Source organism: Vicia villosa, unplaced genomic scaffold (assembly GCF_029867415.1).
Source record: "Vicia villosa cultivar HV-30 ecotype Madison, WI unplaced genomic scaffold, Vvil1.0 ctg.000010F_1_1, whole genome shotgun sequence".
In the NCBI taxonomy this organism is placed as follows: Eukaryota; Viridiplantae; Streptophyta; class Magnoliopsida; order Fabales; family Fabaceae; genus Vicia; species Vicia villosa.
In genome coordinates, this window is record NW_026704940.1 from 164,292 (window position 1) to 189,689 (window position 25,398).

General features: G+C 28.1%; 2 protein-coding genes across 2 annotated transcripts; both read left to right on the plus strand.

Annotated features, from left to right (window-relative positions):
- Positions 1-10,527: 10,527 nt before the first annotated feature.
- LOC131621672 (F-box/kelch-repeat protein OR23-like) lies at positions 10,528-13,179 on the plus strand. The gene is made up of 2 exons (XM_058892700.1): positions 10,528-11,632; positions 12,623-13,179. The coding sequence occupies exons 1-2, from the start codon at positions 10,674-10,676 to the stop codon at positions 12,912-12,914; spliced, it is 1,251 nt and encodes a 416-aa protein (XP_058748683.1). The 5' UTR covers positions 10,528-10,673; the 3' UTR covers positions 12,915-13,179.
- A 3,801-nt stretch (positions 13,180-16,980) lies between these two features.
- LOC131621623 (uncharacterized) lies at positions 16,981-18,815 on the plus strand. The gene is made up of 3 exons (XM_058892660.1): positions 16,981-17,158; positions 17,213-17,328; positions 17,865-18,815. Exons 1-3 carry the CDS (start codon positions 16,981-16,983, stop codon positions 18,813-18,815), a joined length of 1,245 nt encoding a protein of 414 aa, XP_058748643.1.
- Positions 18,816-25,398: the final 6,583 nt, after the last annotated feature.

Genomic DNA, 25,398 nt, shown 5'->3' on the forward strand with positions numbered 1-25,398 from the left:
ATTGTCTGGCAGAAAGAATATAAATAATCGTATCAAATATATTTTGAAACACGTGTAAATTTAAAATGAATTACATAATGGTAAAATGAATAATGATTATATAAATTTAATTATTAAATAATTACACAGAAAGAAATAAAGGGAAACGTGAAATGGGAAAAAAATATAAACTTAATTATCAAAGATTTTGCATCTCAAATAAAATAGATATTGTGCTGATAGTGACCCGTAAATTAAAAGTTAGTTGGCTACACAATTATTGAGTATTATCCAATTTAATAATATAAAATTTTAATTTTATTAAAATTAAAAAATACATTAATTAAAAACTAATATTTTTATTGATAATAAATAAATAGAATTGAAAAATGTTCGTTACTTCACAACTTCTTCATAATTTTTCTAAGTCCCATATTTTGTAACTCTTAGTAGTTATTGCTCTATTCTTCCACATATTACATAATGTTTGTTTATTATTTCAATGCTTTCATCCGAATTTGCTAGTAAAAATCATGTAATGATAATTGTCATCATAACCCCAAACTTACTTTGTTGTCTGTCCTCTAGTAACCTGTATGCACACTCAATATTTCTTTAGGATTAAAATGCTTACCCTTACCAATAAATATCATCTTTATTTTATAATCTATACGCATGTTCTCTATTTTAATATAATAATCTCGGAAGAGTTCTTTCACCGAACATACAAGTACTCAATCTGTCTCTCGTCTCACATATATGCACTCAATTTAATAGGGTACCCACACAATTTGTTAACTCAGAAACATATCATATTTTTGAATCAATTCACATGCATTTTATATGTCATTTTTATGTGTTTTGTATAGGGCTGTTCATGGTATGGTTCTCTAAGAAAATTGAACCAAACTATACCGAACCATTACATAATGTCACTCAAACTGAACCGAAACGTTTCAATTTTTCTAGAACCGAACTGAACCAAAGTTTTTGGTTTGGTATAACGGTTCTTAATTCTGAACCGTACCAAACCATTAGAAAACAAAATTTTCTAAACTAAACCATTTGTTAAAGAACCAAACCATTATATCTAATTTTGAATTGTTTTTTAAAAAATATATATTAAATTTTCTATCAATTTTTTTATTAAAAAAAACCTGATTTTTTTATTTTCATTAAAAATCGACTTTTCTTATTGAGATTTTTTTCAAAAAAATTGACTTTTTTATTTTCGCAAATATTTAATTTTTTTCGGAAAAAATAGACTTTTCAAATTTACAAAAAAATGACTTTTTTATATTTTTGAAAAAACTGAAATTTTTTTATCTTTGAAAAAAAATAAACATTTCTAGAAAATATGAATTTTTTATTTTTGAAAAAAATTAACATTTCTAATTTATAGTTTTTTTAAAAAAAACTTATTTAAAAATACAGTAAAGAAATATTATATTTTCAAGTTAACTATAGAATTGGATTTCAAATTAAATATAGAATTAGATATGTATTAAACTAATTATATTTTTAAGATCTATTATATTTTCAAATTAATTATAGAATTGAATTTATATAAGTATTTTCAAACAGTAAGGACATATTATAAATTTTAATTAGCATTTGTATTTATAAAAAATATATAAAATTTTTTTTGATAATAAATTTTTCATTTCAATAACATTAGCTAACATAAATTTCAAATTACAAAAACCAGTGAGTAGGAATTTAAATTAATAACAATACGTAGGCAGCAACACTAGGAAGTGGCAACACACGTAGCAACACAGTAACTCCATATATATATATATATATATATATATATATATATATATATATATATATATATATATATATATATATATATATATATATATATATATATTCTATGTGGTTTGGTTTTAAATGGTTCGGTTTGGTTATTAACGGTTCAGTTTCAGTTTGATAACTGTAGTTAAATTTACGGTTCAGTTTGCGAACTGTTAAAATAGGTTCAGTTATTTTTGGTTCAGTATAGTTCAGTTTGGCAGTTCGGTACAGTTCGCAGTTTTTTTGAACACCCCTAGTTTTGTAGTATTATGCTGGTAGTGTATGTCTATTTCAGATACTTAGTGGCTGAAAGCTTTTGTGCAACGAAACAGTAAAAAACGGAAAAAACAGGAAGAAAAAGCAAGATTTTCGTTGTCATGACGGTCATCACCCATCATCCAAAGTCAACAAAATGAATAAGTAATGTCTGCGCTAGATGACAGACGACCCATCATGGAGAAAATGATCAACATCAGTATGACGGACAGAACATCATGGCATGACGCCCATCATGGCTCGTTAGTCTAGAAAAATTATTACTCTATATTAATTTATTTAAACATGTCAGTGTACTTTACCATCATACTCATTCAAAGAGTTTGTAGATATTACTCACGCATATGTTACTCGGGTAGAGCTCATATATCTCATTCATGTCCTTCCAAATAACTCATGGATACCAACTTTATAATAGTTTTGTTGCAAAATGTCTGGTGCCACTAAAGTGATAAGTCCACATTTAAATATCATAATGGTTCCAGGTTGGACGGTGACATACACCACTATCAATATGAAATAATTTATAACACTTATATAATATATGAAAAATGCTATTCTTGAACCAACATCTTACACCTACACCGTGTTTTACTATTCACCAATACGGTGAACAGTGAAATATACGCTTTTTAGATTAAGGGAGTACATATACAAAATTATGTGATTAACCAACTTCATAACTTCATTAACCAACATATTAAATTTCATTAACCAACTTCATAACTACTAAAAATTTGAGCGTTTATTAACCAACTTCATAACTTTCTTAACCAATATTTTACATTGCATTAACCAATTTTGTTTACTACTAAAAATTATTTTTAATATCTGAGTGTTTATTAACCAACTTCATCACTTCATTAACCAACTTTTTATATTTCATTAATCAACTTTATTTTACTATTAAAAATCATTTTCATGCACTATTTATTGACACTGTACACAATCATTACTCATGTACTGTTCATATATATATATATATATATATATATATATATATATATATATATATATATATATATATATATATGTGGAGCATATCAAGTGGGAGCAATTTTAAATGAGAGATGAGAGGAAGAAATATCAACCATTGGATTCATCAAGAGAGAAAATGTTAATACATTAATGAGGCTATTAATTTCTCTCTCTTGATGAATCCAATTATTGATATTTCTTTCTCTCATCTCTCATTTAAAAATGCTCTCACTTGATATGCTCTCTCTCTCTCTCTCTATATATATATATATATATATATATATATATATATTAAAAAACACTATTCATCGTACAAACAGGTGAACAATGCATACAATGTAATTATTTGGTGTATGAATGAGTGTAAGCATAATATTGCTGATAATACTAGTTGGAAACCCGTGCTATCGCACGGGTCTGGTCGAGGTTTCACATTACATGTATCCAAATATCACTTGTAAAGTTCTTTTATATAAATCAACCATATATATTTAACCAAAATGCTAACAAATTTTAATAAATGTTAATCCAAAAACATAATAGTTAACAATGAAAGAGCTAATAATACATCAATTTTTTTGGCTCTTTAAGTAAAAACAATAAACATATGGATTCATATTACACGTATCAATGACTAAATTATTAAATATGACATCATATTTTCAGTTAGATAACATTAATATATTTATAACTTATAATCATTTATCAAAATTTAATTCATGTGTTTGGAATATCAAACATAATATAACTTATTTTGCAGTTCATAAATATTCACGTAATTTCAATCAATAAATAATATCTCTACATTCACATCTACCCGTCAATTAATTTTATAACTTCAATTAATTTTATAACTTCAAATATGTAAAACAGTAACAAAAGAAATATTAGCCCATTTTTTCAAACATAATATAACTTATTTTGTAGTTCATAAATGTTCACGTAATTTCAATCAATAACTGATATCTCATAGATACGTTCGCATCTACCCGTCAATTCAGATGAGTTAAGAAAATTTATTAAACCTATTTGAGATATTAGCCCATTTTCCCAAACTTAAAATGTATAACAACTCCCGTCAAATGTTTAAGAGTTTCTACATTTAATGTATATTATTATAATATAAAAAATATATAATTTTATAAGTTTAAAAAATATAATTTTAATTAAGAAATTCAACATAGATAGAGAATAAAATTTATTAAACCTATTTGAGATATTAGCTATTTTTTTCAAACCTAAAATGTACGACATCTCCCGTCAAATATTAAAAGTTTCTACGTTTAATGTGTACTTAAAATATTTAAAAATTAAACAAATAATAAAAATGTGAATATGTTAATAGAGTAATTAGATCTTGAATATGTACAATTATTAAAAAAATAGAAATTTAAAATCTATGTATGGTAAATAATATATATTTATTCTCATATATTTAAAATAATCACATTAAATTTTATCTTTTATTTTTTATGATTATCATTTATCATTAAATTTTCATGACTACCCATTAACATATTTTTAACATGATTACAATGATGAAGTTAATTTGAAAAAATTCTGAGAAGTTTTAGTTATTTCATAAGTTTACAAAAATTACAAAATCTCAATTGATTTTGTTTTGTTTTATTAACCTTTCTATAAAAGTCTAAATAATTTCAAAATAAAGTTTATCAAATAAGGATCTAAATAATTATAAAATAATTTTTATTTATATATTTTTACAATGAAAAACTAAATATTTAACTTTGGAATAAAAAAAGTTATAAGTTGTAGTAAAAAGTTATAAATTTTATCTCTATTGATTTTGATTTGTTTTTGTTAACATTTTTCTAAAATCTAAATGATTACAAAATATATTTTATGTCAAGTTAGAACTTTTAATTTTAATAAAAAACTTAAATAAAAAAAAAAGAAATTAGTAGTATAAACAAATTAGTTGTATTATAAATAAATTTTAAATTAATAATTATGAAAAATTATTTAGTTTTCAATTCAATAATAATAATTTCATTCAATTGAATTTAAAAGGTAGACTTTTTCAAATCTTAAATTATTATTATCGAATTGAAAACTAAATAATTTTTCATAATTATTAATTTAAAATTTATTTATAATACAACTAATTTGCTTATATCTGAAATTTGTTTAAATTTTTTTAAAATTTATATAAATTTTTTAAATAATAATTTAAAAAAGTCTATCATTTAATTGAATTTAAGATTTAAAAAAGTTTACCTTTTAAATGAAAAGCTAAAAGGATTGAGTTTCCGTATCTGCATTAAGAAACTTTTCATCTTCCCGTGTGACCTTTCAAATTAATTGCATTGAGCAACGAAAAATTAATTTTACGTTGAAAAGTTAAAAACATGAAGATTTTATAGGGAACAAAAAACATATTTAACCCATAATTTTAAAAAAATTTATTAGATTAAATTTTTAAATTTAATTAAAGAACAAAATGTATAATTAAAAATAACAAAAAATTGAAGATTTCCTTATTCAACATTTTGATTCAATAAAAACATTGAAATTAAGCCAAATATATCAAAAACTAAGCTATATAGGTTGATTATTTATTATCAAATATTTATCAAATTAATTATTATCACAAACATTTGCATATTTCATTATCAAATTAATTATTATCACAAACATTTGCATATTTCATTATCAAATTATTAAACATTAGCACCACTAATGTTATTTATGTTGATTGTTAGAAAGTATATGTGTTATTTGGTTGATCTTGCAACTTTACATTTAATTGGTTCTTCAATACCACTTTGGTGCTTTAAAGTGTCCCTCAATTAGGGGTGGCAAAACGGGCCCCGCCCGCGGGGAAAACCCGTTTTACCCGCACCTTTTCGCAGGGCGGGTGAGGTTTTAGGCCCGCTTCCTTTAGTGTGCCCACCCCGCCCCGTTTTTTTGCGGGCATGAGCTTTTTCACACAATTTTACTATTTTTAGGCCTAAAGGGTTTAATGCCCGTGGGCTTTCCCCGCCCCGTCCTCACCTTTTTGCGGGGCGGGGTAAAGTTTTAGACCCGCACTCTCTAATATGCTCGTCCCGTTTTTTCGCGGATTTTTGCGGGGCGGGCCTAAACGGGGCGGGCATGCCCGTTTGCCACCCCTACCCTCAATGCTCTTCAATAGAAAACAGTTACAATTGAGCAATATCAATCAATAGTGTATCACTCTATGTCATAGAAAAATAATAAATATTCAAATTAAAGTGGATCAATATTTATTCATTCAATTAATTGCAGCATGAATATTCTAAATAATGAGGAAAAATCGTATAAAGAATCAAAATAGAATGAAAAGATGTCCATGTATACAAAAATGAAAACAAAGTTAAAAGTTGAACAATGTATTAAACATACGTAGAAATCACCATACGATTGACTTCTCGTGTTTTCCTTATTATCCCCATGATTATTGGTCTTACAACAAAAGCACAACAAAAGCATTAAAGGCAACAAAAACAAAACAATCATTATAGAAGCCACATAGATTATTCCATATACTGCCAAAGCAATAGCTATAGCCAAAAGCATCCATGACAGAGCCAAAAGCATCCATGACAGAACATCGTTAATGATTGCAACTGAAAGAGCAACTCTTCCCAACTTTGAGTTGTCCGCTTTTAACTCTGCAAGGATTCTAGAAAGAACAGGAAATTCAGTGACTAAAGAACATCACCAAGAATTAACACAAAAGAACTTCCATTTGTGGCTTTCTAACCGTCTTTCATCAGAACGGTCGAGAATAGCGCTCTCCTGAATGGTAACACCATACCATAAACTGCTACGGTGAGTGATTTTCTACCTTTCATTCTTATTGCAGATGCATCCATCCATACTCCAACCAAGAATATAAAATATAAAAGACCAACATTTGCTATTGACTCAAACATTATCACACTTCTTAGAAGAAAAACTGCATTAGCAAATGTATAAGACATACCTTCAAACTAATCAAAAACCCATAAATTAACTCTCAATCAACAAACTTTAAAAGCTTTTGAAACATAACAAAAGAATTAACTTTTTGCAGGTAAAACATGCCACTGTTTCATGTATCAATAAGAGACACAATCAAATCTCCATCAAATAAAAACATCATTTTTAATCAATTAAACAAACATCAATTGAAATAATAGTTTAACCACAAATCCATAATTAACTAACCAAACAGAGCATAAACAGATCAAGAATAAACATAGAATAAGAAAATTAAGGTTTTCCAAATGATAAGAAAAAAGGGAAATGTATTGTATGAATCGAAATTGATTGATTCAATAACTGACTTGTGTTATCAAACGCCTCCAAGCCATGTGACCTTAATAATAGGTTAAAAGTATCAAATCCGCTGCGTTGAATCTGTGGCGCAGAGCAAAATGACTATGATGACGGTGTTTTTGGTATGAAATGAAAGATCAAACAACGAGAAATTAGATTTGTTGATAGTGTCGTTTCAGGTTACACAAAATATTCATCTCACCTTGTCATCAACCTCAGTTATATTATAATTTACTCAGGAATTAGAAATTGAACGTTTGATTTAAAATAAGTTGCCAGCTCATACAACAATGGTAATAGTTGGGAGAAATAAAAATCAATCTGCAGAAAGAAAACATGAACAAAGGTGCTAAACACCTTGAACACCATGTAGAATCATTGATAAAAATGGAAATGTGATACATTGTCTTATTACTAACAGTAACAACAGACTAACTGTCCCATAAAGTTTTATTATTAATGGAAATGTGATACAATGGTTTATTACTAACAGTAACTACAGTTTTGTTAGAGACAACAACATAGATAAGTTAATAAATACAAGTATATATACCTTTTTCTGCCAACTGCGAGTAGATTGGTACAACTCTTACTCTTGTCCATTTTCTGACCAACTTCGTTCTTGCTACCCATTGAATCACCTTCATTTTATCAAATTATTACAAAGACAGCTACTCCCTGCAAGAATTGACTACAATCACAAACCAAAAATTAACCTCAACATATTAAATCAACTAATTAATCAAATAAATACTACTTCAAATTAATAATTCAGAAAGTAAAAACCACAACTTTAGGTAAAAAATTGTGTGACCAAAACATGAGAAGTGTAAAGATCAAAACTTTTTTATATGAAATGAATATAATAATATGGTTACCTGTTCTTGGTCCCAAAAACACGGGATTTGTATGAAGATAATGACTTTGGATTTATCGATATGCAACCCGAATTAGTAGATGGACATGGTATAATTTTCCTGCAAGAGATTCGTTGAAGCAAAAATACAAACATGTACAATGCAATAATCCAAGTTAGAATTATGCAGCTAAATAGAACCTGACAAAAACTTTTCAGCCTATAAATTTTCTAACAGTTACAACTAAATTCAGTATATAAGAAGACTTTATATTTACAAAACTTTTAAAGCAAAATAAATTAAATAATTATCATCATGTTCAACTTACCATGTTCAAGATGAGCAAAACTATGTCGTGTGATTGCTTCACAAATGAAATGGTTGAAGATTAGGAAAATTGAACAATATCGTCAAAATCATAATAGAGCCGCGCGGTGTTAATGCGTGTTTACGGAGGCGATTGAGCAGTCCATCATAATAAGCCCTTTCCAACTGCATAAACAAATATCTTTGTGTGAGCCTCCAAAAAAGAAACTTGTAAAGAAAATCATAAAACTCATACAAATCAAGATAGATATTAGATTCGCATTTAAATTGAAAACTTCTACTCATGTGTAGAAATGATAAAAAAAATGGCAAACTTATACTCATGTGCTGAAACGGAAAACTTATATTTATGTGTAGAAACGATAAAAATGGCAAACTTATACTCTGTTGTTTCAGATCTGGTTGTAGCTTTCACAACACAAACCTTGCATTTTATTGGAGGGGCCTTGATGCATATGGTCAGCGACAATTGACGCAGATATGTTGGCGACGGAGGCATAAGTGTTATTTTTTATAGTGGCGGCTCCGACGGTGGTGGTTTGCAACAAAGGTGTCAAAGAAGTACTAATTTTGCAAAAGAGAGAGGTTGTTGTTGCGATTGTAATTGAGAGTAAGAGTGTGAGTGTGAATCTAAGAGTGAAGGTTTGGGATGGAAAGAGAAAAGGAATCGGTGACCATGGTGAAGAAGAGAAGTAAAGTGAAACATGGTGTAGTACAAACGCATTTGCTTGCTTCAGCGGCATGACTCAATCCTTCAGTCTTCTAGTCTTTCGTCTCCATATGAAAAGTGTAGTGCATGTTAGTGTTTAAAGAGAACACCTGCGTCTGCTTTTCCAATTAACAGTAAAATAACTTTCCAACTTTCATCGCGTCTATTGAGTTACTAGCATAGTAAAGTGTATTTGATTGTTCTTTGGAAAATGGAAATTTTTTGTTTTATCACGTAGGCTAGTTAGTTTAGGGTTTGTAATTATTAAGTTGGTTAGGTATTAATATCAAGTTATTTTTTCCATACAAAAATATAATAATATAACTATTATAATAAGAAAAAACAAAATAAAAATAAAAATAATTTATACCAATTAAAATGTGACACATCATACATCATTAATTTGCAAATGAATATTGTTGAGTTATTCATCAAAATGACCAATTTAACCATGAAATATGAACGGTTTTAGTTATTTAATTAGAGGGCTTTAACTGAAATTATCAGGTACTTTACTTTTTATATATTATATATTATATAATAGATAATAGATAATAGATATACTCCATCGGGTCTCGAATAAAAGCAACAGAAAAAATTCTATAATCTTAAATATAAGCAAAAGTCATCTATAATTATTACATTTAATACCATTATTCCAAATATAACCATACTTTTTTACATTTCTATAATTTTAACGATTTCTAAGATAAAAAATAAGTATAAATTAAAAAAGTGTAAGACTTAAATGCATTTAAAAAAAAAGTTTTTTTGTTAAGTTACTTGTATATAAAAACCGAACAGAACACTATTTAATATTTTTATGGTGGTTCAAGTCCAATAATACTACTCATAAATAATATTTATGACTATGTGAAAATGATCTTATATCCATAACTCATGAATTATAGTAATTATCAATCTAGTAACATAATACTTTCTCCGTTTTTTATAATAAGTCGTTTTGGAAAAAAAATTGTATTTTAATATAAGTCGCTTTACAATTCTAATGAATAATTAATGAAGGATAATTTTGTAAAAACCTTCATAATTTCTCATTTTCATACAACAATTATTATTTTTCTTAACCTATGTGAAAAGTCTAAAACGACTTATAATAAAAAACGGAGTATTAAGAATTCAAAATCAAGAATCCATAATTAATCACACTTATTATTTTATTAAATAGACTAACGACTTCGTCAAATTCACATTTATTTTGAAACGAAAATGTGACAACAACCCATAAAAAAAATCAAATCTTAAAGAAACTTTTTCTTTCTAGAATAATGAAAAAAGACAACTAAAATGTAGAGTAACCCCACCTACATTATCTTGTGAATCTTGTCCAACAAGAAAAAGCAAATTCATTTTTCAGCACACAACAAAAATACCCACGCAAATCAAAACTCGCGTTGACGCTAAAAAATCCAGCAACAAAAAATATGAATTCCGACGCTGATTCCGTCGCTAACCCTCCACCATCACCACCGGACAATTCATCACCACCACCACCGCCACCGTCATCGATCCTCATCCCCGGCCTCCCAAACGAAGTTTCCAGAACGATCCTCTCCATGGTACCTTACGCTCATCACGCTCGTCTCAAATCAACTTCCAAATCATGGAAATCCGCACTCTCATCAAAATCATTTCTCAACACACTCTTAGGTCAAAACCGTAACAATCTCATCTGTATCTTCCCTCAAGATCCTTCAATCGCCTCGCCGTATCTCTTCGACGCTAACGCCGTCGCTTGGTGTCCGCTTCCTCCCATGCCGTGTAACCCTCACGTTTACGGTTTGTGTAACTTCGCCGCCGTTCCGTTTGGTCCTCATGTTTATATCATCGGCGGGTCGCTTTTTGACACTCGCTCTTTTCCGATTAACCGTCCGTCGCCGTCTTCCGCGACTTTCCGTTTCAGTTTTCGTGATTTCTCTTGGGAGAGTCGCGCTCCGATGATTTCGCCTCGTGGAAGTTTTGCGTATGCTGTGGTTCCTTCCTCCGGGGAAATTATTGTTGCCGGAGGTGGATCGCGGCATACGGTTTTCGCTGCGGCAGGATCGCGGATTCGGGCTGTGGAGAGGTATGATGTGGCGGAGGATGAGTGGGAGGAATTGGATCCTCTTCCGTGTTTTCGGGCTGGGTGTGTTGGGTTTGTAGAAGGGGAGAGGGAGGAGTTTTGGGTTGTTGGTGGTTATAGTGCTTCGAGGACAGTTTCGGGGGTTTTTCCGGTGGATGAGTATTGTAGAGATGCCGCGGTGATGGGATTGGAGGACGGTGAGTGGCGCGAAGTTGGGGATACATGGGGTGATGGGGAGGATGTTAGGGCTGGGAAGATTGTTGTTGGTGATGATAGCGGCTCTCCTTTGGTGTTCATGCTTGATGGGAATGAGATTTTCAGGTACTTTCTCATTTTCGGTTTGGTGATTAATCTGTTGCTATAAACATTAAGAATATCTTTGAATCTATGCTTCCTAAATTTTGTTTCAATGTTTGTGATTTGTGTATGAATTTGATGTTTTCTTGTTATAATTGAAGTAACTACGTATTAAGTTTACTCTTGTGCATGAAAAGATGGCATCTTCCTTTTTCGATAGGCTTAATCCTTCATTATATTGTACTTGTTTGTTGCTTGCTGATTAAAATAGTATGTTAATCAACACTTCTTTATAGCAACTACGAAACTTGGATGCAGCACGGTCTTGTTTAGGCTGCAGTGTCATGCGATTTCATGTGATGAGAGTTACAACTTTAATTTAGTCTGAGTTTAGAGATTTTGAGTTCCTCGATTTTCTGGTTTGTTTTTGTTCACATGCTTTCTGATGGGTTTCTTGGTTTATCTGACTTGGACTGAGTGTTAGGATCTTTTGGTTATGAGATGTATCCCTCTTTTTTTGTCCCTGACCGATCATATCCTTTTGGTGACCTTCTTTGTCCAACCAATCCAAGGTCGCATATGAGGCTATGAGTTTGACAACCTTTGTTTGATATGTACAAATTTGCGAGTCTTATAAATGCACAGTTAGTCCTGCTAAAGTTTAGGTGATTCTAGTAAGGACCCATTTAAAATTTGATTTGTTATGTGAGCATGTCTAGAAGTGGTGCACATTTATCAGAGTAGAATAACTAGCATTTGTCCCTGTAATAGTTTATTACAACGGATTATAACAATGTAAATGAATAACAAGTTCAGTTGTTGAACATTAGTTTTCCTGGATAATCAATCTGAAATTGTATGCTTGAACTTCTTGCAATCCATGTACACAGTACATCATTCTATATATCCTTGATGGCTAAGGCTTTGCTTGTTTACTTGCAAATTACACTTCCAGAACTTCTGAAATTGCAAATCTGTAATTCACTTTTTTTTTATGATGAATACAACTTGCAGATATGAAATGTCTTCAAACCGTTGGGAATACGAGTCTCGTGTGCCGAAAAAAGCTCCCCTTGGTTCGGCCTTTGGCATTGTAGTAGCATCTGGCGAGCTGTATGTATTGTCGCATTTATATGATGATGATTTTGCTGAAACTCGAAGGTCCAGACCCTATAAGAAGGCAGGAACCATGTGCTTTCAAATCTATAATCCGAAAAAGAAGACGTGGAGAACACTGGTCACAAAATCGCCTTTCACTCGACACATAGACATTACTAGTGCTGTATTGAGCTCAATTCGTCTGTGAATTGTGGTGTGTCTTATTTGTATAGTTTAGGCATCTGCCAAATTCATTGTGCAGCATAATATATTTGACCACTGGGTTCCATGAAGGTGGCTTATATTTGTAAATTAATGTGTTTAGTGCATCTCTTGACTTGATCAGGGTATAGTTTATAGGAATTTGCATATTTTTCAGCTGTTAATAAAGTGTGTTAAACCTGAAGTATTGAATATATTGTAATGGATATAGAAATGATTGTAGCTTGCAAATTGTTACTTGTTTTTAAACTTTTGAAATAAAATAGTTGTGAATGTAGTTCTACTTGGTATATTATATTCCTCATATGTTATTATTAAATACCTTAAGCATAATATAAAGTTTGTTTAAGCATCATATTTTTTGAAAATTAAATTTGATTGTTTTAATAACAAATGAAGGGGTCAGGTTGGGCCGGTTTAACCAAACACCTAGTTGATCCAGTTTGGTTTTTTTTTTTATACCTTTACACAAATTTTTGAGAACCCTTATGTATGAAGTGATGCCCACCTTTAAAAATTTCAAAGTACCTTTATTTCTCCGAATGCACCAAATTTATTTTTTATTAAAATTAATTCGGAGATGTATTTTTTAATTAACTTCAAAAATTCGGAGATACATATCCAAACTAAATATAATTGTTAAGAGTCTTATCTTGAACAATATATGACATGTACATGTGCTTATAAGTGGAGATTACATTTCTTAACAATAATATCTAACGAGCCGTTTTATTATTCACAAAAAGAACAAACATCGACACAGAGATGAATAAATTTAACAACTAACTATCAAAAGAACACCCACAAAGAAAATACCGTTTTTTAACCGAAAATTCATCACCCCATTAAATAAAAATAATAGTAACAAACAGTGTATCGGATCTAAAAACTTGTAAGTGGATGAAAAAGCTAGAGAGAGGATTGATGAAAAACAAAGATTGAAATTGAAAGATTCTAAAGAGAGTATAATAGATAGATTTGGGGAAAGTAAATGTAAATCCATAATGTATGTTTTAAGTTCGGAGATACATCTCCCAATTTATCTTTAAAAAATTTAGAGATAAATCTCCAAATTAAATTTTGATAAAAAAAATAAGATTTAATATATTCGAAGATATATTTGTAAAATCAAAAAATATTTTTGACATTTCACCAAGAATCTTGGAGAAAGTATATAAGGGTGCAAAGAGAAATTTTTAATTTTTTTCCGGTGAGTCAAATGGTTTTTTTTTTGTTTCTTATACATTCGTAGTCCAATAATTGACTCAGACCAATTATCTTTGACCCAAGCGATTCTTGATCTTATACTAGTCTAGCTATTCTGTTCAATTCAAATTTTTATTGCATTAGTATAATGAAAATTTATAATGAAGTATGCTTCTTGTAGTGATTCTCTGATGCTGCAGTCGGAAAAGGCCACAATCACGTTTTGGTTTAAACTTGTTATTTTTAAGTTATAAAAGTATGTTGTTTATGATAATTTGATCAAAAATCTAACTGCTCGTTATTTTTGGAGTTATAAAAATATGTTGTTTATGATAATTTAATCAAAACCTAAGTGCTAATATAATTTTGATAGTGTGTCGATAGTTGTTCAAATTCGATTTTTTATGGGATCTTTGATTGTTTGAGGATAATTATTCAATTTTTTTTTGTACTGTCCTTGATTGTGTGACGATAATTATTCAAATTTGATTCTTTGTGAAATCCTTCTTGAAATCGTTCACTTTTTCAACCATCTCGTCGGTGTTTCCAATTCCTACTCTTGTTTTGAATTATCATTAAGAAATGCATTAAATTAACCTATTGTCAAAGCATGAGATTGACCCCAAACTCATGCACCATCCAACACTTCCTTCTTAGTTATTGTTTTAGAATTTAGTTATATAATATTATTTTTCAGAACTATATTCAAAATAATTGTATTATTTTACCTTAAGTATGACTTGACCTTTTCTTAATGTTTTTTTTTTAATATTTCCTTAGATGTTTAAATAATTCTTTTGGTTACAGATGTTTAATTAGTTTGATAATAAGTTATTCATATCAAACACACCCTAAATTTTAAAGGTTATAATAATAATACTATAATATAAACAAATTATACACATATAATTGCACAATCATGTACATTGTAATTTTAGACATATATGACTACATGAGAATTAGTACCTTTTCATATGTATATATTTCTAAAATTACAATGTAAAAACTGTGGTATGAAAACCAATTATAGCATATACAAAACCAAAATTTAAAATATATAATTGATGTGAACTATTGCAAAATTGATGTACTATTCAACTGTTTTTTTCTCTAGAAAATAATCAAAGTATTTAGTCTTATTAATTTTCATACATTTGTTGCGTGTGGACCATATAGGCTATAACAATACCTCAAAGTGAAACCATAGCTTGAGAGTCAAATAAAAGTTTCAAATTCAAACAATTGTTAAGGAAACAACATGAGAGAGAGACATGTCTCTATTTAAAGACCCTTCCTTCTACCAAAACTTTTCATATCAAAAACTCATTAACATTGCACTTCTATACCATAGTTCTTAAATTAATTTGTTCATTGGAAGAGAAGAAAAGAAACATACATGGCTTTCTCTTATAAGAATACCATATTCACAGTTTTGTTGATGTTGGTGACTATTTTTATTGCTTGTCCACAATCTGGAGTAGGTTGTAGACCATTGTTTTTGCATAGTGAATGGTCAAATCAATATGGCCTTCTTTGGCAATTGCTTGCAAACGGTCCTGCTCCAGTTTCAGATGGAGATCACACTCATCCTTAAACCTTCATTTATCATCTAGTTCATCAATCAAACTACCTATTTCAGATCAGATGTGTTCATTTACATGGTTGAAGAGGTTGAAAATCATATGCATAACATGTTGAATGTATGTAATGTAATTAATTATTAGAGATTTAATTTATATATAGGCATAAATTCTTCTTTAAATTCAAATTGAAATTTATTTGTATATGTTAAACTTATAATTTGTATTGCCAATTTGCCATATCAATTAAACATTGATTTCCTTTTTTATATTTCATACTCTTTATTATTTATTACTTTTACTTTTTTTGGGAGATTTAATTTATTTTATTACTAATACGATATTGAATATATATGTCTGTAAATCGATAAACTTATAAAAAATAATAAGAAGTGGAGCTACTCGTGGCAAAACATGAGAAACTTTATTAGACCATCTTCAACGGTCCGTTCTTCGCTTAGTTTTTCAGCTGGCAATACATTTTTTCATTTTCAAAGAGCTCCAGCTGGTCATCGAATGAAAGAGATGCAACGTTCTTTCATTTTTTTTATATTATAAAATTCAAACTAGCCGTTGAACGGCTAGTTCCTTTTTTTTTCAACTTATTTTTTCAATTATAAATATAGTGTTTTAGGAAAAAAATTACCAACACCAAGTTTTTTTCACTTTCATTTTCTCTTAAATTTCAAGTTTCTCTCTCAAAGTTTCATCCAAATTTTCATCTTTTTACTTCAACTTAAAACTGTTTAGGTCTAATAGATCCTAATCATTTTCATTATCAACAAGCTATGTTCAATAGAACATGCAAAATTATCAAAATCCTAATTCTCAAAATTCTCAAATTCCATCGGTGTCAACAAACCCCACCATATTTTTTCTGTCACCAAACAATCCAAATATTTTTTTGTCATGAACCGATGTCCGATTGTCAACTTCCACGATTTTCTACTCAAGTTGGTGGTGAAACAGAAAAAGTGTTGTCGTTAAAAAAAACCGAGAGCAATTTACAAGGGATGAGGATATACTTCTTATCCAATCACGACTCAATGTTTCAAAGGATCCAATTGTGGGAGTTGACCAAAAGACTGGGAGTTTTTGGGTAAGAGTCGCTGCCAATTATAACCAGTATCATGGACAATCGCGGAAAAGTCAAGGGAACAATTAAAATGTCGATGGCATCGAATAAATGGCTTGGTTCAAAATTTGGTTGGGTGTTACAAACAAGCTGTTAATGGAAAGAAAAGTGGGACATCGGAGAACGATATCATGGCCGCTGCACATGCTTTTTTTGCTCAGGATCAAGGTACAACATTCAATCTTGAGTACACATGGCGACTGTTAAAAGATGAACCTAAATGGATGGGAGAATCGATTGGAAGTTCTTTAAAAATAACAAAGACTTCTGGTAGTGGGGCATCATCGGAGAATCCAAATACACCTTCAGGTTATGAGTTTCACTCTTCATCACCAATGGAGCGTCCAATGGGATAAAAAGCAGCAAAAAGGAAGGGTAAGGCAAATGAAATTCCAACTGCTAAGCAAGATGAAGGGAATAAAAGAACAACTGCAATGGAAAGACTAGCGCAATGTAAGGAGGACGAGATAGAAGTCAAGGTAATTCAAATCATGATGAAAGACACTTCTACTATGAGCAATAGTCAACGAGATATTCATGAAAAATATTGTAATAAGATGAAAAAAAATATGAAATGTAGTTAGTATCACTTATGTAAAATGGCCAATAGTACCACTTTAATTTATCAACACCTATGTAAAATGGTCATTAGTACCACTTTAATTTATCATCTATATAAAATGGTCATTAGTACCACTTAAATTTATCAACATCTATGTAAAATAGTCATTAGTACCATTTTAAATTATAATAAATATTATGTTGTTCAAACTAGCCGTTATTCAAACTAGTCGTTATTCAAACTAGTCGTTATTCAAACTAGTCGTTATTCAAACTAGCCGTTATTCAAACTAGCTGTTATTCAAATCCAGTATACACAGATGTTCAATTCCGAAGAAGGTTCATAATGCATAGGCATGTATTTCTTCGAATTGTAGATGCCCTTGGAAATCATGATGAATATTTCCAAATGAGGATCGATGCAACTGGTAAAATGGGTCTTTCACCATTGTAGAAATGTACATCTGCTATTCGTATGTTGGCGCATGGGTCTCCTGCTGACTCTGTAGACGAATATGTTCGAATCGGTGAAAGCACTTCAATTGAGTGCTTACAAAGATTCGTTCAGGGCGTGAATGCTGTATTTGAGGCTGAGTATTTGAGAAAGCCTAACAACATTGACGTTGAACATCTTTTACAAATGGGAGAGTCACGTGGATTTCCAAGTATGTTGGGTTCCATTGATTGTATGCATTGGGAATGGAAAAATTGTCCTGTTGCATGGAAAGGACAGTATTGTCGAGGTGATCATGGTAAGCCCACAATCATGCTTGAAGCAGTGGCATCACAAGACTTATGGATTTGGCATGATTTTTTTGGTATTGCAGGTTCAAACAATGACGTTAATGTGTTGAACCAATCCAACGTGTTTAACGATATTTTGGAAGGACATGCTCCCAATGTGCAATATACAATCAATGAGACATCATATAATATGGGGTATTATTTAGCAGATGGTATATATCCTGAGTGGGCTACATTTGTCAAGACCATTTCAATGCCACAGGGGGAAAAGAAAAAATTATTTGCTCAACATCAAGAATCAGCTAGAAAAGATGTGGAGCGGACATTTGGAGTGCTTCAATCTCGATTTGCAATTATACATGGCCCAGCGCGTGCCTGGCACATGGAGACCCTCAAGTATACCATATATGTCTGCATCATATTGCACAACATGATTGTGGAAGACGAACGACATACATATGGAGATAATTTTGATTACTCTTATGATAATGTGGATAACAACAACTCAACAACTGAAATATTTAGCGGTCCTCATCCGAATCTTGCGACAAGACTACAAAGAAGAGCAAGTATTCGTGAAAAACAAGTTCATCATCAACTTCAAGGAGATCTAGTCGAGTATGTTAGGGAACGTTTTGGACATGAAGATGATGAAATTTAAGTTTGATTAATTATGTGATGTTATTTATTTTTATTGTTTTTAATTATATGTCATGTATTTAAGATTAAATTTAATTATCATTTTAAATTATAAGTTAAATTTAAATTTTATTTATTTTATATCAATTTTAATTTAAGTAATTAAAATTATTATTTTAAATAATATAAAATTTAATATGAATAAAATATTAATTTATAAAATAAAGTTGTGGGACCCAATATGAGTTCTTCAGAGTTGCACAGTGAAAAATTAATTGAGTTGCTTCAAACTGACGTGGCTTAATAGGTCCCACAAAGAACCCAAAAAGTGAGTTCATGGTTGGAGATGCTCTTAGCTTGTCTCTTAGCGAAGTTAATATAAAAGTTCTTAAAGTAAAGGACTAATAAGAGTTTACATTCATAAGTAATAGCATCAAAATCTGAAACATTCGGTTGCTGAATATTCATACTTTCTACTATGCTTTTAACATCTAGCTCAAAATATTCTCCATCAAAACCAAGATCAAGAACCGATTTAATAGATGCCAAAAGGCCTAAACCTTCCCATATACCAATCTCGATAATAGGTGAAAACTATTCAATCCGAGTCGTAATAAAATTGTTTCTCATTATCTCGAATGCAAGCTCCTATTCCTGCCTTGTTACAAAAATTAGAGAAGGATGCTCCATTTTTGCATTTGAGATGTCCAAGGCTTTAGTTAAATACAAGGCGAAGAAGAATCCAAAAGGAGACGTGGAGAGATGATACAAAGCAAGATAGGTGGTGAAAGGCTATAGTCAAAGACAAGGAATTGACTATGATGAGGTATTTGCTCCCGATGCTCGTCTTGAAACAATTAGACTGATCATTTCTTTGGTAGCCCAAGATTAATGGAAGATTTATCAAAGGTATGTGAAGTCGACCTTCTTGAATGGTTTTCTCGAAGAAGAAGTTTATATCGAGCAACCATTGGACTATGAAGTAAAAGGACAAGAATAAAAAGTCTTGAAGTTGAAGAAGACGTTGTACAGTCTCAAGAAAACACCAAGAGCTTGGAATGTTTGAATTGACAAGTACTTTCAAGATAAGAACTTCATAAAGTGTCCATATGAGCATGCACTCTATATCAAAGCGTAAAGTGGAGATATTTTATTGTGTGCTTATATGTAGATGACTTGATTTTCACAGGGAACAATCCAAACATGTTCGAAGATTCCAAGAAAGACATGTCAAATGAATTTGAGATGACAGATATGGGGCTCGTGGCATATTATCTCGGCATTGAAGTAAATCAAGAAGATAAACGAATTTTTATCACCCAAGAAAGCTATGTCAGAGAAGTCCTTAAGAAGTTTAAGATGGATGATGCCAATCCGATTGACACCCCGATGGAATGTGGCAGCAAGTTGAGCAAACATGAAAATTAAGAGATTGTGGATCAAACTCTTTATAAAAATTTGGTTGGAAGTCTACGTTACTTGTTACTTGACAAGTACAAGCTCCAACAACAACTAATTTTACAATCATTTTAAAAATGCCAATTATAAAACACATTCAAAAGTTTTTTTAATTTTTTAATTTTGCAATTCTTATGGTTCGCTCAAAATACAAACTAGATTTTATTAGAGGAACATTGCGTAGAACTTTGATTTCAAGTTTTTTTTTTTGAAAGTAAGACCTTTTGTATCCCGCCATTGATATAACTCACAACTTTTAATGTAAAAAAACTTTAGAAGAAAATATCATTACTAACTAAAATTTGAGATAAAAAATGTGAAACTCATCATAATTCTTCTTTCGGTAAGATTAGCGAGAACTAAGATAAATTTTATATTTATTTCGTCTGGTATGCATTTGTTTGCCAGAAATAAATCATTACATAAGTTTATATACGAGAAGAAAACAATCATTTTGGATTAAGTGAATCCTTTACAAATAAATATTTATGCACCAAATCGAAAAAGTTATTTATTTAGAGTTTGGAAAAATATCATACTACAACTTAAAAGAATATAATATATCTCAATTTTGTTACAATGAGATGATTGGAATTGAATGTGAATACAAGAATATAAGGAATACCATGTGAATTTTTTTCTGCATGTGAGACATGCAACTAAAAATAAAAAAAATTGATGAAACCCTGCCCACTACCAAGTGGAACTTGAATAAATATGAAAAGAGTATGTAATTAGAGCTTCATTATGGATGAGTGTGGTCTCCTGATGAACCAGGTGCAACACCGTTAGGAAGAGATTGCAAAACAAGGCCATGCTGGTGATAATGTATGGATAATGGCCTGCAATCTACTCTTGATTGAGATGTGACAAAAATGATTAGTACAAGGAGCAGAACTCTGAAAAGGATCATTCTATAAGTGAAAGCCATGTATGTTTGAATGAATTTGTATATGATAAAATATGTATGTGAAATATGTTGTGGTTTGATGGAAGGAGATGAGACATAAGTCATTTATATAGGAAGTGGAGTTGAGTTGAATAAAGGTTTGCTTTGACTGTGATGGCTTTGAATATTGAAAAATTGGAATAGCAATACCTTGGACTACAAAGTACAAACACCCATATTCACGCGCGACCCATATCTCACTACAAATACGACCAATTCAATAAATTGAAAGAGTGATACATCTACTTAATTTAAATGCAAGGTTGTCATGATGGCAACCTTGAAGATAATCCTAACCCTAATGCTTATGTGGCATGATTTTAGCAACTTTGAACACAAAATGCTTATGTGGCATAATTTTAAAATTTTCAATTTTTATGAGCCACTATTTTTTTCTAACAATATTATTAAAATCACTTTTCTAACTACTATATTTTTAACAATATTATTAAATCATCTTTCTAGCAATAACATCAAATAGTAATAGTATAATAATATTAATAAACAGTTATTACTTTATTACTAATCCTTCAATAATTATATTTTATTAATAATCTTAAATTTTTTAATAAACTTATAAAAACATATAATCATAAAAATGGAAATAAAAATAAAATATAAATTTAAAATTGTGATATTTTAATATTATTATTATTATTATAGTTAGATAATTTTTTTAACATTGAAAAATTCAAAAGTCCAATTAAAAAATATATTTTATATAAATAATTTACACATCCTTATATGTCAATGTGTCATTTTATTATAATTTCAATATTCAATATTACATTAACTCTAATTATCTACATAAAATCTTCTCCAACCTTATATTTCTAACTCATAATAATAATAATAATAATAATAATTATAATATAATAAAAAATTATAATATAATATTCATCAAATATTAATAATAAATAATAGAATTACAAACAATAAACATCTAATAAAAATAATAAAATAATAATAATATTATTAATATAATATTAATATTAAATATCCAATATAATAATAATAATATAAATAATAAATAATAATATAATATTCATCTAATTTTAATAACAAATAAATATGTTATTAACAATATACATACTAATAATAATAATAATATAATAAAAATATTATAAATAATTATAAAATAATAATAATATTTATACAATAATAATTTTAATATATTAATATAAATAATATTGGTAATATAAATAATGAATTATTTCTAATATAAATAATATTGGCGGTATAAATAATAAATAATTTCTAATTATATTATTAAAATATACAAGTAATTAAAGTTCAAAATATTTTAATAGAAGAAATTAGAATTTTAATTTTATTTTAACTATTTTTCAATAATGATTGAAATATTTTTTAATTAATGATTATTTTAAATATCATGAACAATTGAACAATTAAATGAAAATGTTGTTCTAACTTTAACCGAAAAACATTTTGAGGTCAATTAACTGTAACTGAAAATTATTCATCTAATATTTATAATAATAATAATAATAATAATAATATAATATTGATATTAATATTAAACATACAATATCAATAATAATAATAATAAATAATAATAAAATATTCATCTAATAATAATAAAAAATAAAAATGCTATTAACAACATACATGATAATAATAATATTAATAATTATAATAATATTAATAATTATAAAATAATAATATTTATACAATAATAATATTAAGATTAAATCACCCATAGTAATATTAATATAATATAAATATTAATATATTAGTATAAATAATATTGGTAATATAAATAATGAACTATTTCTAATATAAATAATATTGGTGGTATAAATAATAAATTATTCTAAATATATATGTAAAATATGCAAGTAACTAAATTTAAAAATATTTTATTAGAAACCATTAGAATTTTAATTTTATTTAAACTTCTTTTTCAATAATAATTGAAACCTTTTTTAACTAATGAGTATTTTAAATATCATGAACAAATGAACTATTAAATAAAAATAATTTTCTAATTGTAACTGAAAAGCGTTTTGAGGCTAATTAATATTGTAACTGTAACCGAAGATAATCAAAAAACGTTTTGAGGCCAATTAATGTTGTAACTGTAACCGAAGATAATTCATTTAATAATAATAATAATAAAAATAGTAAATTATAATATAATATTTATGTAATCTCATAATAATAACAAACAAAAATGATATTAACAATATACATAATAACAAAAATAATAAAACAGTAAAAATATTTATAATAATTACAAAAAATAATAATAATATTTACACAAAAATAATATTAATTTTAAATCACCCATATTAATAATAATAATATTAATATAATAATAATATTAATATACTAATATAAGTAATGTTGGATATTATAAACAATGAATTATTTATAATATAAATAATATTGATGGTATAAATAATAATTTATTTCTAAATATATTATTAAAATATAAAATTAATTAAATTTCAAATTTATTATAAAACTAAAAATTTAAAAATGGAACAAAAGATATTTAAAAAACAAATTATAATAATTATAAAATAATAATAATACTTATACAATAATAATATTTATACAATCATAATATTAATTTTATGTCACCCATATTAATAATAATAATATTATTATTAATTTAATAATAATATTAATATATTAAGATAAATAATATTGGTAATATAAATAATTAATTATTTTTAATATAAATAATATTGGTGGTATAAATAATAAATTATTTCAAAATATATTATCAAAAATTACAAGTAATTAAATTTCAAAATATTTTTTTATAAAATTAAAAATTAAAAACGGGAACAAAAGATAAATGATATGATAGTTTGAAGTTTATAGGTATTTTATTTTAATTCTTTATTGATATAAATAAAGACATTTATAAAAAAAATTATAATAATATTTTTAAAAAGGAAAATCATCATTATAAACATCAATTTCAAAAATTTTGACGTTACATTGTATCTACTTCTAATCAATTAATTCATTTAATATTTTAAAATAAGTCATTAAATTTTATTTACTAGACTAGATTTGTGAATTATATTCCATTAAAACCTCATTTAAGGAGATGGAGTTTATCAATTCCACCGTAAAATAATTTCATTTAATGAGTTTTTAAAACAAATGTTTTCGGTATTATTAAAATGTATACGTACAATGCTTTTGGTATCTCAATTTAATTTGAATTTTTTACTAATTTTATTTAATGTCTAATGATACAACTCCTAAAAATTATTTTATACAGGAATTCTCCTATATCATTCAAATATTTAATAGTTTCTTAAATTATGAATAAATAAATAAATATTAAATTTATGAATTATTTTTTATACAACAAAACAACCATTAAATAATTAATTATGTAACAATTTCTTTATCATTTAATTCTCATGACTTATAGGCCCATTATACATTTTTTAACAAAAAAATAAATTAAGAAAGCATTTAATTATAAGAGATTTAAGTAATATACAAGGACATATTTATATTTTAGATGAATTGTATGTTATAAATTATATAACCAAATAATTAATGAATTGAACCGTTACAATTTAAAAAATTAATATTGTCATTTATATTAATTAAAAAAAACTTTATGAATGTTTGAACTACTCCCTAACAGTGGTATTAATAATAAATTTTTCTGTTATAATTTTATTAATTGTTATTGGTATACTTGCTAGGTGAATATAAATATGGCGCTTTAATTTCATATCTTCACTTTTGTGCTACTATTTAGGTTTGCATGATAGTTTTTATCTTCTTTTTCTTACTTTATACACGTGTATTGAATATTATTTTTTTTCTTCGTGGCAAGGTAAAAGATTATTCATTTGCTAATGACACCTCATGTAAGTATTTAGATGTTTTTATCTCTAATTTTTAGATCAGTTAAATTATATTTAAACAATTTGCATATATATTTATTTGTATAAAAATTGATATCGATAAACTTTTATAGATAGTAGTTTTTTTTTTGTGAAAAAATTTAGGTGAGTTTGGCTTCGGGGGCTTGACATGGTAAGACAGTCCTCAAGGATCAAAGAGTACTAATAGAGGCACTTACAAATCATCTATCAAGGGAATTCTCACATCATCCGTGGGAGTTGAACTCACGATCTCTCGGTGTGTGAGTCAACTCATTACCAATGATTAAATATCAGACATCTGAAGTACATAT